The following is a 15,554-nucleotide window of genomic DNA, read 5'->3' on the forward strand; positions in this document are numbered from 1 at the left end:
ACACACATTCACATTCTTATTCCTTTTCACCTAAGGTCATTCTTAGCCCAGAGGCAGCACTAAACCAAAGTCTCTAATGCCAGACAATTTATCCCTTTGCTAAAACCTCAACAATGAGGATTTCTGCAGCCCTGTAACCTCTCATTTAATACAGTGCAATCTGATTTCTATTCTGCAAGACGAGATTATCCGAACCTCTCGTTTTCGCTAAAACCTTGACAAAACTGGCCAGATTAGACGGGATTTTAGCTTCAATCGCCCATATACGTTTATTTTTTTTCCTTTTTCCTGGTGTATAGGCAGGGATTATGTTTTGTCTCCTTTTTTTTAATATGCTGACTTAAAAAAAAAGGTGTCTGACACAAAGCATAAGAGGGGAGAGAAGGAACACATTTCTCTAAACTCAGCTTCAGGCAGAGAGAGAGCAGTCTGCTGGCTCCTCTCAGCATCTCCAGCCCTGACGGCATGGACGGGCACACTGCGACGGGGAGAAGAAAGTTCTCTTTCACCATAGACAGCATCTTGAGCAGAGCTTCTGAGAGAGGAGACAAGACCAAGCTATTGAATGAAGTTTCTCCTTCGCGCGGTTCGCCGGTGTCTCCCCTGGAGCAGCCGAGATCGGAGATGGTCACCAACCGCAGAGACCCTGGTCAGTGTGCTTTTCTCTGCTGCTGCTGTTGCACCCACTGTGGGGAGATGCTGCAGGCTGACTACCTTCCAACAACCCGTAAGACTCAGATCTTTGTCACTGGCAGTGGAATGGCTGATGTCCTAAGCTTCTCGTAGTTTAGGCTCTTGGTAAGACCAGGTATGACTCAGAGGGGTATTCCAGAAAGCGAGTTTAGTGAAAACTAATTAACTCAGAGTAAGTAGTAAACCTCCTAACAGAAGAGCCATATGGTTTTGTTTTGCTAGGAGAATGAAGCCACAGGGCTCTTCTATCAGGAGGTTTACTACCTGCTCTGAGTTAACCAACTTAGAGTTTTCACTAATACCCCCCTGGTCTCTTCCTAAGTAGTGAAGGAAAGGAGCCTTAACTTTAGCCTTAAATTGGCTTTCACTAACAGGTTTCACTGTTAGAGCATTTGATTAAATATTTTGTTCACAAAACTGCAGTAAAATAGTTAACAGCCTGTATTATTAATAGGTTAATAGGCTCTTGTGTGTTTACAGTTATTTTTGTTTGTTTGTTTGTTTGTTTATTATATGAATTGTTGCTGATTTGACAGAAGTGCTATCAGATCCATTATTTTAACTGTCAAATTTGCCATTAGACTGAAACCTTGATGATAGTCTTACCAGTAATGTTTTCGATAAAGTCCCGTGTCGCTTCGTGTCGTATTTCAGCCTGTCGGTTTGCGTGGAGCACCAGGCTGCTGACGGAGGCATGCTTGACAGGCGAGGCTCACGGCGGAGAGAGGTTTGGTCAGATTCAAAGACGAATCCGTCGTCATCGCACGATATTCACAGAGGAGCAACTGGACGCCCTGGAGGAGCTGTTTCTGCAGAACCAGTACCCGGACATCCACACACGGGAACAGCTGGCAGAGAGAACGCACCTCAGAGAAGAGAGAGTGGAGGTAATGGATAGACTCAATCATTAAACCGTTAATAAACAATGATGAGTCATGATTAAACATCATTCATCATCCTTGACACTCAGTGTAGTTAATGTGCTTAAAAGGAGGCGGAGGAATTTAATTTGAGGATAGGTATGAGAAATATGTGAATATATGAAAATATATATTTTTTATATTTTAAACAGTTCATTATCTACAGCTGGTCTTTATTAAATGAGAATAAACTCTTCACCACATTGCCATGATTAACCGTGCAGAATTATTAGAAGCTGAGCCATCTTCCAACCCACAACATACCTTTGGTCTTAAGAGCTCTCGAAATTGAAAAATAACAGACGGCTCTGGCTATGCTGACCTGAGCAGTTTGTCAAAACATTACCGATCCGCTTTCTTGCCCCTAAGTTTTGACCTGAGCAGTTTGTCAAAGCAATGCTGATCCCCTTTCTTGTCCCTAAATTCTGTTCTGAGGAAACTGTCATGGAATAAAACCATGATATGTGTAGTTCATCACAGCTCTCTGTGTGCATATTATGAGAAAACTCCATAAGTATAATATATAGTAGTAAGAGGTATAATATATAGTAGTGCACTCCAATATATACATAATATAAACAGTATATGCTCCAAACATTCCATTCAAAAAACCTGATGGTCCTTTAGGTCTGGTTTAAAACCCTGTTTGTCCTTTAGGTCTGGTTTAAAACCCTTTTGGTCCTTTAGGTCTGGTTTAAAACCCTGTTTGTCCTTTAGGTCTGGTTTAAAACCCTGTTTGTCCTTTAGGTCTGGTTTAAAACCCTGTTGGTCCTTTAGGTCTGGTTTAAAAACCGCAGAGCAAAGTGGAGAAGACAAAGAAGACTCCCGTTCAGTCTACGAGACAATGATGAATGGAAAAATCTTCACAGCAGTGACTGAAACTTCTCTTTAAAAAAAAAAAAAGGAGGGCAAGAATGTGTGTGTTTAAGTATGTGTGTGTGCATGGGAGAGAAAGGAAGAAAGAGAGAGAGAGAGAGAGAGAGAGAGAGAGAGATTGTGAGACTCTCTCAATCCACTAAGCTTTGAACTGTACATTTCATAGCAAGATAATGGACCTTTATTTCTTGAAATGTTGACCAGTGTATTTTTTTTCAAATGAACTATATAGTTTTTGTTTTGTTTGTTGCTTTTGTCACATTACATAAATAATGCATAATTTCACTGTGAACACTGTGAACACTGTGAAGACAGATAAAATGTCTTAATATTTGTGCTTGTTGAACTTTATTTTTTAACAGTTTCAACAAGATGTCTGTAATTCTGTTGTGTTTTTTCCCACATAGTGTAACTTTGTTGTATATGTCTACTGTAATTTTACACATACTGAAGAAAATATTCCTATTGTGCACAATAAAACTTTTTCTCTCTTGTGAAGGTTTTGTTTGGTTGACGGGGAGGGGTGGGGGTCTTGATTATCATGTGTCTTTATGAGTATGCAAATACTGTAAGTTGTGAATGACTACGATTACTGTTTCTTACTGGCGCTTATAAAAAGATTAACAATACACTGAGATTATTTCTTCTCCACTGTGTTGGGATGGGATGGACTGGCGACCTGTCCAGGGTTTTTCCCTGCTTTTTGTCCAACGAATGCTGGGATATGCTGGGATGCTGGGGTGAGCTCGAGAACTCTTTAAAGAGTTTGCTGCCGACTGATGTGGCACCATATATTAGTTAGTAGCAGTTGTCGATATCCTCTCCCTATTCCTCATCATTATTGGCACTATTGGAGTCTTTCACCTTTTGCACACCTGTCGGACTGCCATCACCATAACTGATCTTGAAGGATACACACAGACGCCAAGGCGCACTAACATCCCTCTGGAGACACCACCTGCATTCCCCCACGTTTTGCTGAGCAGATGCGTGGATCAGGATTTTTTAATATCCGCACCCACCTGACCCATTATGAGAGCCAATCCGCACCGCCCAACCCGCAAAAATATGCTTTAATCAACCACCCGACCTGCAAACTGCCAACTTTAGCAATGGAATCCATATCATAGTGTAGGTTAAGAGATAACGTTTTCTTATTTAGTGCACATTTAAAAAAAGACAGACACTCGCATAGACAGCAAGATATTGCACAAGCCACCGTAAGCAACAGCAAAGTGAGCGGTGGGCTGTTTGCCCAAATACATAAGCATAATACATTGATTGCAAGGCTTAGCCTAATAGCGTCTGGTTCTTGGCTACTAAATAAACAGACAAATAGTTCCAAACGGTGTTCTTTATTGTTGAATAACACCAAAACAAGTAACCCTTCTTTAAATATATGAATAAAGGTGAGGTTTGTGTAGACCCAGAGACTATAAACTCACTCAGCAGTCTTGTGAAACTGTCGCCTCAGCTCTGAAGTCAGCAAACTGCCCCCTGAGAGAACTAGACCTGAGTAACACTGGTCTTCAGGATTCAGGAGTGACGATGCTCTATGCAACACTAAAGAATCCAAACTGGAAACTGGATACACTGAGGTCAGTAATTCTGAATGGAGCAACTTGTTGATATTTTATTCCAATCATTCTGTTCATTCAATAATTTTCATTGCAAAACCTATACAATAAATTCTTATTATTTGTAATAAGTGAAGACATGAAGTGAACACATCAAATCACCAGTGGTGGAATGTAATGAAGTACAAGGACTTCGTTACTGTACTTAAGTACATTTTTCATGTATCTGTACTTTACTTAAGTAGATTTAGTTGTGGGTACTTTTGAATTTTACTCCATCACATTTTATAGCAAATATATATACTTTCCACTCCACTACATTTCTACAATGCGTTGCATTACACGTTACAGTCACATTGCGTTTTTTTGTTTCTTTGTTAGTTTTAAAGTTACCAATGGCGAGAGGGGAATTGGTCCACTGAACCAATCAAAGCGGGCAGGTAATGTTAGACCCTCCTTCAACAAAAGCGGGGCACGCCCGCAGCAGCAGCATCAGCATCAGCAGCAGCACTAACTGGTGATAAAACACCCAAAATGGATTCGAGAGAGGCCACCACAGAGATTCAGCCATTAGACATGCGCCACCCATGGCGTTATTTAAAAGAGCTGTTTGAGATAACCGGTTCTAAAAATTATTCTTAATTACAATGAAATGTAATTTAAAAGTTAGACCGTCAACCCTACTTGGCATGCTTATATTGAGCCAAACCAAATTTCCATCTCCTGTAAGAACAGTCTGGCAAAAGTATAAATGCCAGTGTTATCAGTAGCATCATCTGCAGTAGCATCATCTGCAGCATTGTTAATTAAAATGGCACAGCCCCTACTATTGATGTATTAAACAAAGTATACATACAGTAGGCACACTTAATGATATTGTAGACCATAGCATTAGGGAATACACCCAGCAAGTACTTTTACTTTTAATACTTTAAGTATATTTAAAAGCAGGTACTTACTTACTTTTACACAAGTAAAAAGGTTAATGTGGTACTTTTACTTTTACTAGAGTAAAAGCATTGGGCTGCATATTGGTGAAAATGCTCCTAAAGCACTGGAACCTTGGAGAATAATTAACAGTGAGGGCAGCGGACCCTATGCTGTGAAAACTCTCATTGGGTGGGTCATCAATGGTCCATTCAGTCATAGTATGGATGGTGATGGGTATGATACTCCTGTTCTGGTAAATCACATATCCGTTAGCAACATGGAGGGACTGTTTGTGAGACAGTATAATCAGGATTTTGTGGAACAGCACTGTGATGAGCACATGATGAGCACAATGTGATGAGCACAATGTTTGTTTATGGACATAATGCAAACCTCAGCAATGCTTAAAGATAGGCATTACTACTTAAAGTTACCTTTTCATAAGAATGGTAAGATGTAAGAATGCCCAGAATCTGGACACTGTCAAAAGTGACTCAGTGAAGACACATTAGTTCCAAGCTGAATCCTGCCAACGCAGCCTAATGGGGCATGAAGATAGGCCCGTTCATAAAATCTCAGACCCGGATCCGTGGCCCTGATCTTCTCAAAACCTCAATGTCAGTGGCCTGCAGTAATGGATGAAACATGTACCCATCTTGATGCTGATTCAGAGGTGAAGGATGAGATCCTATCCTGTACAGTTGCACTAGAACAGGAAATGTGTGCCACTACTAAGCTACTGATGTACTTTTCCAGTTGGACAAAGCTCAGAAGAGCTGAGGCATGGATTCTGAAACTTAAGGAAAGACTTCAGTAGCAAATTATAGAACGACAGAAAATCAAAAAACACATCCAGTGGAAACCTAATGTGTACTAAACAAATGGACCACAGCACTCTCAGCTGAAGACCTATCTCTGGCAGAAGGAGCCATAGTATGCTTTGTGCAGAGAAAGTATTATGAAGATGAAATGGCTGCCCTGAGCACTGGTACTATAGGAGGTCAAGACATCTGTACAAGCTCGACCCAGTTGTTGCTGATGGTGTGTTAAGAGTTGCCAGAAGACTGAGCAAGTCGGATTTTGTCAGTTTTAATCCAAAATTCTCTGACACAGTATGGAATAAAATGGATCTGTAACCCTCCATACGGAGCCCAGCATGGAGGTGTTTGGGAGTGCTTGGTGCAGGAAGTAAAGTAGCGAAACAAGAAGTACTAGATGATGAGGAAATTTTGCTATTGGAGACTTTGTTCTCATAACAGATGATTCTGCATGAAAAAATTCATGGCCCACTGGACGAGTTACTGAAGCAATGGCAGACTTTAAAGGATTTGTTTGACGTGTTCGCGTCAAGACACAAACAAAAGAATTAGAAAAGCCCATCGACAAGAAATGTTTTCTGATGGAGGCAGTGTAAGTCCATTAAAGCCTTCAAGTTCTGGAACCTCTGTCTCCACACATATACCAATGCTCATATACTAACAGATGCTATACACCTCACTACATGGCTTACATCATTTTGAGCACAAGCATGGAGTCCATCAAAATTACATGGAACTATTGTCCTTTTTTGAGTCTTTAAGAAGAATATACCTACGGACTATTTCTAAAGATAACCTTTTTGATATTTTTGTAAAATGTGTGGACTACTGTGCTTAGTGCACACTCACTCATTATTTAAGCCGCTTATCCTAATTAGGGTCGCGGGGGGTGCTGGGGCCTATCCCAGCGCTCATAGGGCGAAAGGTGGGTAAACACCCTGGACAGGTTGCCAGTCCATCGCAGGACAAACACATTCATACCTAGGGGCAATTTAGTGTCTCCAATTCACCTAACCTGCATGTCTTTGGACTGTGGGAGGAAACCCATGCAGACACGAGGAGAACATGCAAACTCCACACAGAAAGGAACCTGGCTGCCCGGCCAGGAACCGGACCCGAGTCCTTCTTGCTGTGAGGCAACAGCATTATTCACTGCGCCACTGTGCCAACCGTGTTTAGCGCAATTGATAGATAATGTGTTGAATTCATTTGAAGATCATGTATTTACTTTATACTGTGTTGTCATGGCTACTGATAAATTGTGTTGTAATTGCTTGTAATACAAAAATGAGGGGCCAGAATGTTGCAGCCATTATGTGAATTAATGTCATGTAAATACTTCTGAATGGCAATATAATTTATGCCTTTGAATATGCATCTATGCATCTATGTGCTAAAGTGGTAAAATGACATTCTACATGATAGTTTATACTGATGTTTACAGTAGAGCCATGGCATATTTACGTCACCAGGGGGAGAACCCAGCAGATTTGAGTTGGAACTTTGTCTGGTAAATGGCAGATTGAGTAACGGTGGTTGCATACGAATTTTTGACCACACTTGATTCAATTCGTTTCACTTCATGTTACAAATCTAATTTAATTTTCATGTTGCTTTATTGGAATTGTCAAGTCTTTTTGGTCGATAATTTTTGTGCCAATAAGTGGAATTTAATTTATCAATAGAGGGACTCGAAAGTGCATTGGAAACAACTACCTGCTCATTCATTCCCACGGCCTTAAGTTGGAAAAATGAAGACATTGAAAGGCTGATTCAAATAATACCACAGCACAGAAATTGACACCAGCACCCTGTGAACAGGTATTACAACTGTCTCCAGCCAATGTGAAGAGAGCCTTCTCTAATGTTAATCCCTGGAAGCCTGCTGGTCCAGATAACATACCTGGATGCGTTCTCAAGGACTGTGCAAAACAACTGAAGGATGTCTTCACAGATATCTTTAACATGTCCCTCAGCCAAGCAGTAGTGCCCAACTGCCTCAAGAGCGCAACCGTCTTACCTGTGCCCAAGAAACCCAACCCAGTCTGCATGAATGATTTCCGTCCAATGGCTCTCACTCTGATAGTGATGAAGTGTTTCGAGCGACTGGTCTTACAACACATTGAGGCCCACCTCCCCACTGATCTGGACCCCCTACAGTTTACATATAGAACTAATTGGTCCACAGACAAGGCAATACCCACCACCCTCCACCTCATCCTGTCCCATCCGGAAAACCAAGATGCCTACACCTACACCTTCATCAACTTCAGCTCAGCCTTCAATACCATCATACCACAGCCACTGTTGGAAAAGCTGAGGTCACTGGAGTTGGATACTGGCACCTGTAACTCAGCAACAACTACATCATCAAGTTCGCTGATGATACTACAGTTGTGGATCTCTTCAGCAAAGGCGATGAGTCAGCATACAGGATGGAGGTGGAGCAGTTGACAGCATGGTGCAACAGACACAACCTCTCCCTGAACGTTGAGAAGACCAAGAAAATGGTGATCGACTTCAGGAAGGCCTGCACAGAGCACCAGTCCCTGTTGATCATTGATGCCATGGCTGTAGAGAGAGTTGGTAGCATCAAGTTCCTGGGAGTGCACCTGGTGGACAAATCTGTCCTCAACCACTAACACCATGGCCATCGTCAAGAAGGCCCAACACTGGCTCCATCCCCTCCGGAGGTTCAAGCAGGCCAGTCTACCCATTCCAGCCCTCACCACCTTCTACGAGGGCACCATTGAAAGTGTTTTGACCTACTGTATCACAGCCTGGTTCAGAAACTGCACAACTTTCAAACAGAAACAGCTCAACAGGTGAGCACAGTGGGGAAGTTCATCGGTGCCCCTCTCCCATCCCTGCTGAAGATCTTCTACCAGCGCTGCACCCGCAAAGCCTTCAGCATCATCATGGACCCCTTCCACCCCTTCCACAGCATGTATTCCCCCTGCCACTAGGGAAGAGATACAGAAGTATCTGCACCAGGACCACCAGGCTCCTAAACAGCATACCCCAGGCTGTGAGGATCATGAACACTCTTGAACACATCGTGTATGTGTACTGTGTGTATTGTATATAGATATTTGTTGCTTTAACTCTTAACTCTCTTCATTAATTTATAAATGCTGTTGGTATAGGAGGAACATATTGATTTTATATTGGAACATATATTGATTTTACCCAAGTGCATGATAATATGAGAATAAAGGAATCTTAACCCTTAATCTTAATCATAACTACAGTGGAGACCAGTTTAAATAAATAAATAATAACTACAGTGGAGACCAGTTTAAATAAATAAATAAATCATGGCTACAATGGAGACCAGTTCAAATAAATCATAACTACAGTGGCAATCAGTTTAAATATATAAATAAACAAATAACTACAATGGAGACCAGTTTAAATAATTAAGTAAATCACAATTACAGTGGAGACCAGTTTAAATATATAAATAAACCATAACTACAGTGGAGACCAGTTTAAATGTATAAATAAATCATAACTACTATGGAGACCAGTTTAACTGTAACAGGCTGCTTTCAGGTTCACCATATGCTAAAAATGGTCTGTATCCATCACAACAGTCTAAAGCAATTAGGGGTCCCTAAAAGCCATGAGTTAGAGCAGAAATTTTCAGAGCTGGACCGCTGCCGTCTGATATTTCAGACTCACTCTCATACACAGCCCTTTATCAGCTGAGACATTTGTCTGCAGAAGACTGAGGGTTTCTATGGTTTACACAGTACAGATCTCTGGGCTTGGTTTAACTCCATTAGTGGACGCAGCATGGCCCTGTACTTATACAATCAATCACAAGCAATGAAAAGGAACTTTTATTTTGGAATAACACCTCTCAGACGGCCTGGACTGCAGTGTGTTAATTCTGACTAAAACTCTAGAACTCAGTAAAGATCATGACATGAAGAATCCAGACACTCCATTCACACAACGTTCAACAATAAATAGTGTCATAATTCACTAGACTTTGTGTCCAATGGCTGTGTGGTGTCTTAACACTGAGATAAATAAAGTGGGAAATGGGAGCGATTACTGGTCTAACTTGTAAGTAATATGGGAATAAATGTGATTTGATTGACTCATAAGATGTATGTGTTGTGGTTAAAGTGGTTTATGTTATGTGAGCCTTAGTCACAGTAATATAAAGGTAGTGTTGACACATCTGGTGAATCTTGTGTGTAAGTGCACAGCTCCTGAGGTAGATTAACCTCAGCAAAGGAAATGTGCTTGTATGAGAAGATTTATGACAATGGTCAATGGACCCTTGAATAAGTTTAGCTGCTAGCTCCCCCTGCTGGTCAATCTTGTCACAACCTTTTAACCTCCCAGGAGCAGCATAAAAGGCTTAATGTGAAAATGGTTAAAACAGCTTGAAGTGGTACATACAAATTAGGTATAAGGCCTGCTTTTAAATGTGAAAATTAAGGGACATTAATTTTATATTTACAGTAACAGTAATAGCAGTATCATATTGATGTCTGTGTAGGGAAAACTATAACAATGTTTTGACATTTCTCATACACATGACTGCTTCTCAGCCTAGAGACTTCACCCAAGTCTGAAACACATTCCACTGACGGCTAAAGTGACTAACATCAGCATGGACTGTAGCATTCCACACAGTGTGTGTGTGTGTTTGTGTGTGTGTGTGTGCTGTGTGTGTGTGTATGAGTATGAGAGAGAGAGAGAGAGAGAGAGAGTTTGTGCATGTGTCTGTGTATGTGTGGCATATATATGGAAGATCAGGTTGAGCATTTCCACAGTTAAACTAGTCAAACTGGTTTTTCAACCATAAGACAGATAAGGAAACAGCCATAAGAACACTGTTCAGCTTGAACTATGTCACAGTAAAGAGATCTGGATTATGTCTAAAAGAAAAGTTTTTACTGAAACAAAGCTGGTACAGTTGATATTCTTTATCTTGTGATGTTTGTTGTGAAACTGTTGGTGTTCAGCAGAAGAACTGTGTTAATCACACTGAACACTTTGGAGAAGACCTCAGACTTCAGACTTCATTTAATACAGTATACAGTCTCTATAATAGATTTCATTTAATGCAGTATACAGTCTCTATAGTAGAGTTCTTTTAATACAGTATATGGTCTCTATAACAGATTTCATTTAATGGAAGATTTTGCACTGAAAGATACTGGCAGATGTTTCAGTTTAGAAGGTTAAGATCAGAGTTCAGTTAATAATGCTGAGACTGTGTCTTCATATTTAATGTTCGTACATAACATCACAGTAGGTGAACATTTAGGAATATTTCTGTCAGATATACTGTAACTGTAACAGTTTGTCTATGATATAAAGTTTGAAACAGTAAGGTGTTGTGTATGTTTATCTATGTATGTATTTTGACTTTACATGGAAAGATGAAATGTTCGCTTACTAAATGTGTATTTTGTTTAAAACTGAACTTTAATGCAGAAAAATTTCTCTCTTAATGTTAGGATGTTGATGAATGTAGGTAATGCACTTCCTTGGTTGTTGAAAAGTTGTTGAACTCATGATGTTGAATTGATATCATGAAAACTGCGGGAGTGAATACGGCCAGAAAAAACATGGTCTGACCGTATTCCTTTGCAACAGTAAATGCATGTCTGTGATTGGACTATTTACATCATCCACATTCTTTCTAAAATGTTTAAGGATATGATAAACGTCTCACGATGTTTTCATTTCGTCATATTTTCGTCAATAATATAATGAAATCAAATTTACTTATTACATCGTCATGGTGCAGTGTTTCATCTAGTCGTCACCATCATTGACTAAATTAAACATCCCTTTGTCAACGAATATTTTTGTCATTAATTTCGTTGACGAGATTAAAACACTTGTTTATGACCCAGTAACAGTATCAGTGTGAATGTGGATGGTTTTATCAGTGTGTCTATATGACACAGTAACAGTATTAGTGTGAATGTGGATGGTTTTGTCAGTGTGTCTATAAGACACAGTAATAGTATCAGTGTGAATGTGGATGGTTTTATCAGTGTGTCTATATGACACAGTATCAGCATCAGTGTGAATGTGGATGGTTTTATCAGTGTGTCGACATGACACAGTATCAGCATCAGTGTGAATGTGGATGGTTTTATCAGTGTGTCTATATGACACAGTAACAGTATTAGTGTGAATGTGGATGGTTTTATCAGTGTGTCTACATGACACAGTATCAGTATCAGTGTGAATGTGGATGGTTTTATCAGTGTGTCTATATGACACAGTAATAGTATCAGTGTGAATGTGGATGGTTTTATCAGTGTGTCGACATGACACAGTATCAGCATCAGTGTGAATGTGGATGGTTTTATCAGTGTGTCTATATGACACAGTAACAGTATTAGTGTGAATGTGGATGGTTTTATCAGTGTGTCTACATGACACAGTATCAGTATCAGTGTGAATGTGGACGGTTTTATCAGGGTCAATATGACACAGTAACAGTATCAGTGTGAATGTGGATGGTTTTGTCTGTGTGTCTACATGACACAGTATCAGTATAAGTGTGAACGTGGATGGTTTTATCAGGGTCTTCATTCCTAAAAATACACAGATCTGAATCTGGTGTTTGAGGCAAGAGAAGAATATGATTTTTGGATGAAAACGTCTCGTGTGTATGTGTGCGTGTGTGTGTGAATTAGGTTGTTGTGTGATTGTGTTAACCAAATGTCCCAATACGGAAATAAATATCTAAAAAAAAGATAGAAGGAGCGTTATATTGGGCTATTCCCATAGACCGTAGTCGGGTTCAACTGGTTTTTACAGTTCACATCATTCACGTCACATCATTGTGTATCTGAATACCAGTAAAGACAAAGTTACATTCACATAGTAGTTCAGTTTGAACTCTAATGCTGCAATAGTGAAAGTATGAAAGAGAGAGAAAATAATCAGTGAATCATTAGACTAATGAAGAGATGAAAAGCTTTGTTCTTTTTTCTGTATTGGTTGTGATGAAATTGGACACTAGAGAAGGTAACATAAAATTACTTTCAGGTAACATAAAATTACTGTCATGTATTTTAAGACTTAAGACACTGTGTTTTTAACAATGTGAATTACGTCTGAATTGTTGTCCTGAGGTTTCCATATGGGCAGTGAAAGAGGTTATTGTTGTTGTTGTTGTTATTTTTTAGGAATCTCTGTGGCAGCAGACAGGGCCAGTGTAACATACTTACTATAACACATAACTGTATGTCTCTGGAGCATTGACAGTGTTATAGTCACATCAGGTGTTTTCAGTAAAAGTCACTGGACATTGTGTATGAGAGTTCTAGGTCACTCAAAGATCAAATCAAAGGTCACTCAAAGGTCACTCACCTCTGGAGGAAAGGGTCAGAAACACTGAGTGATTCTAAATGGTGATCTTTTCCCCAACTGAATCAGAATAAAAAGAAAATATATTTATGTGCTGTGTGTCCGTGTTAGACAGGCATGAATATTATTTGGAACTTCTCCACGCTTAAAGTGTATTTATGTCCACAGACCTAAACAAGTCTCACTGGGCACTGTGAGTATGGAGAAAACTAAAAGGATTTACTGTGGGCACAGAGAGGAGAACTGTCTGTAGAATGAGTCAGTCTGGACAGTGTGAGGAGGTAAAAAGGAGTTGCTGTGGGGACAATGAGGAGGAGAGTTCTGTCTTAAAGAGGAGTCGCTGTGGGGACAATGAGGAGGAGGATTCTGTCTTAAAGAGGAGTCGCTATGGGGACAATGAGGAGGAGGATTCTGTTGACTACAGGCCACTGAGACCAGGATCTCCAGTACCCAGCTGTGTGTCTATGAAGAGTGACATATCCATGCATAACCCTCCAAACTTCAGCAGAGAACCAGCCCCCTCTGTGCCACAGTGAGTGTATTTATAATGTGTTAGCTAAACTTATACTAGAAATTTAATTTCATAATCAAACTGGTTGTGTGCGAATACACAACTAAAAAATGTTTCATAGACCTCAATAACGGCAGCACGGTGACGCAGTGGGTAGCGCTGTCGCCTCACAGCAAGAAGGTTTCGGGTTTGGTTCCCGGCCGCGTGGCCAGGGTCCTTTCTGTGTGGAGTTTGCATGTTCTCCCCGTGTCTGCGTGGGTTTCCTCTGGGAGCTCCGGTTTCCTCCCACAGCCCAAAGACATGCAGGTTAGGTGAATTGGAGACACTAAATTGCCCTTAGGTATGAATGTGTTTGTCTGTGTGTCTGCCCTGTGATGGACTGGCAACCTGTCCAGGGTGTTTTCCTGCCTTTCGCCCTATGAGCGCTGGGATAGGCTCCAGTACCCCCCGCGATCCTAATCAGGATAAGCGGCTTAGATAATGAGATAGTGGGGCAATTTTGGATCCAATAAGTTATAACAAAAATTTTTATATATGTGGCAGTTTCTAGTTATAAAACCAAACATTTAAATAAGCCAGATTTAATGAAGCAGTCACCTAACAACAGGCAATTTCACTCACTGATTCAGTCACTTTACCTGTAAACTCTTATATGATTTTTCAGCAGATGATTCCTTATTGTCACTCTGTCACATTGACCAGTGTTTATGACATGATATGCTGTACATTATACACTGACTTACCTGCTCCATTCTCCCAGACCTCAATCGCAGAGACCAGGATCTCCAGTGACCAGCTGTGTGTCTATGAAGAGTGACATATCTATGGATAACCCTCCATATTTCAGCAGAGAACCAGTCCCTTCTGAGCCACAGTGAGTCTCTTCCATAAATGTAACAGAACTGACTCAGTAAGACATAGAGGGTCAGATTCACTAAAGGATTGTGAGGCTTTAGTTCAAATAAAAAACATGGAGTCAAATGTGATTGACTCCACTCACAGAGGAAACAAATCTCACATAACAACAGGATAGCACAGTAAAGACCAGTATCAGTCAGTACTGGGAAAGAATGATAAACTGGTGTGTAGGGTTGCGCTGCTGTGTGGTAATACTGGGGGACACAGTACAATTCCTCTCCCTGTATGCATGTATTCTCTCCCATGTATGCAACAGTCCTCATGCATTACTGTGGTTTCTACAGGAACAATTATGCAAGCACTAAATAGACCTAATCAGCCCCATTCATTACACACCATTCAAATCATTCTCGTCCAACCAGGACACAGTTCATACTGCAAGGACAACCATCAAAACTGTGGTGAGAGATTTAAAGAACAATCATTTGGATGATTTTATGTTTTTTAACTGACGTTAACACTGATCAAAGATTCACTCTCTGTGTGAAATTCTGTGTCAGTGACAAAACCACCTCATCATCCAGCATTAAACAAAACACAGTTTAGTTTAAATGTATCAGTTAAAAACAGACTGAAGTGACCAACAGAGAACTTAGAAAAATTGAGTCTTAAAATAAATGCGAGCTGCTAACGAAAGCAAGAGAAGTAAACACAACACAGTTTAGTTTAGATGTATCAGCTAAAAACAGACTGACGTGACCAATAAGGAAGTTAACACAACACTGTTTAGTTTAAATGTACCAGTTAAAATCAGACAGTGTATAGTAACAGTACATTAGTCATGTTTAAAGAAAGTTAAATCGAGGAAGTCCTGTCTGATCAGCCCAACTATTCATAACCCCTCATATCAATTAATAATAGTCTAGTTTCTTTTCTTTATGAATACTACAGTGTCTGTTATGATTTAGAAGTGAACACAGAGACATGTATATACAGTTTGTTTGTCCTGTTTGGT

At 40.2% G+C, this 15,554-nt stretch overlaps 1 protein-coding gene and 1 pseudogene across 1 annotated transcript; both read left to right on the top strand.

Moving 5' to 3' along the window:
* Positions 1-465: 465 nt before the first annotated feature.
* LOC115821464 (homeobox protein goosecoid-2) lies at positions 466-2,492 on the top strand. Its single transcript, XM_030785291.1, has 3 exons — positions 466-727; positions 1,348-1,580; positions 2,391-2,492. Exons 1-3 carry the CDS (start codon positions 466-468, stop codon positions 2,490-2,492), a joined length of 597 nt encoding a protein of 198 aa, XP_030641151.1.
* Positions 2,493-8,460: 5,968 nt separating this feature from the next.
* The window catches only part of LOC115821465 (NACHT, LRR and PYD domains-containing protein 12-like), a 67,756-nt pseudogene continuing 60,662 nt past the window's right edge, over positions 8,461-15,554 (top strand).

This window comes from Chanos chanos, chromosome 9, assembly GCF_902362185.1.
Source record: "Chanos chanos chromosome 9, fChaCha1.1, whole genome shotgun sequence".
NCBI classification, from domain to species: domain Eukaryota; kingdom Metazoa; phylum Chordata; class Actinopteri; order Gonorynchiformes; family Chanidae; genus Chanos; species Chanos chanos.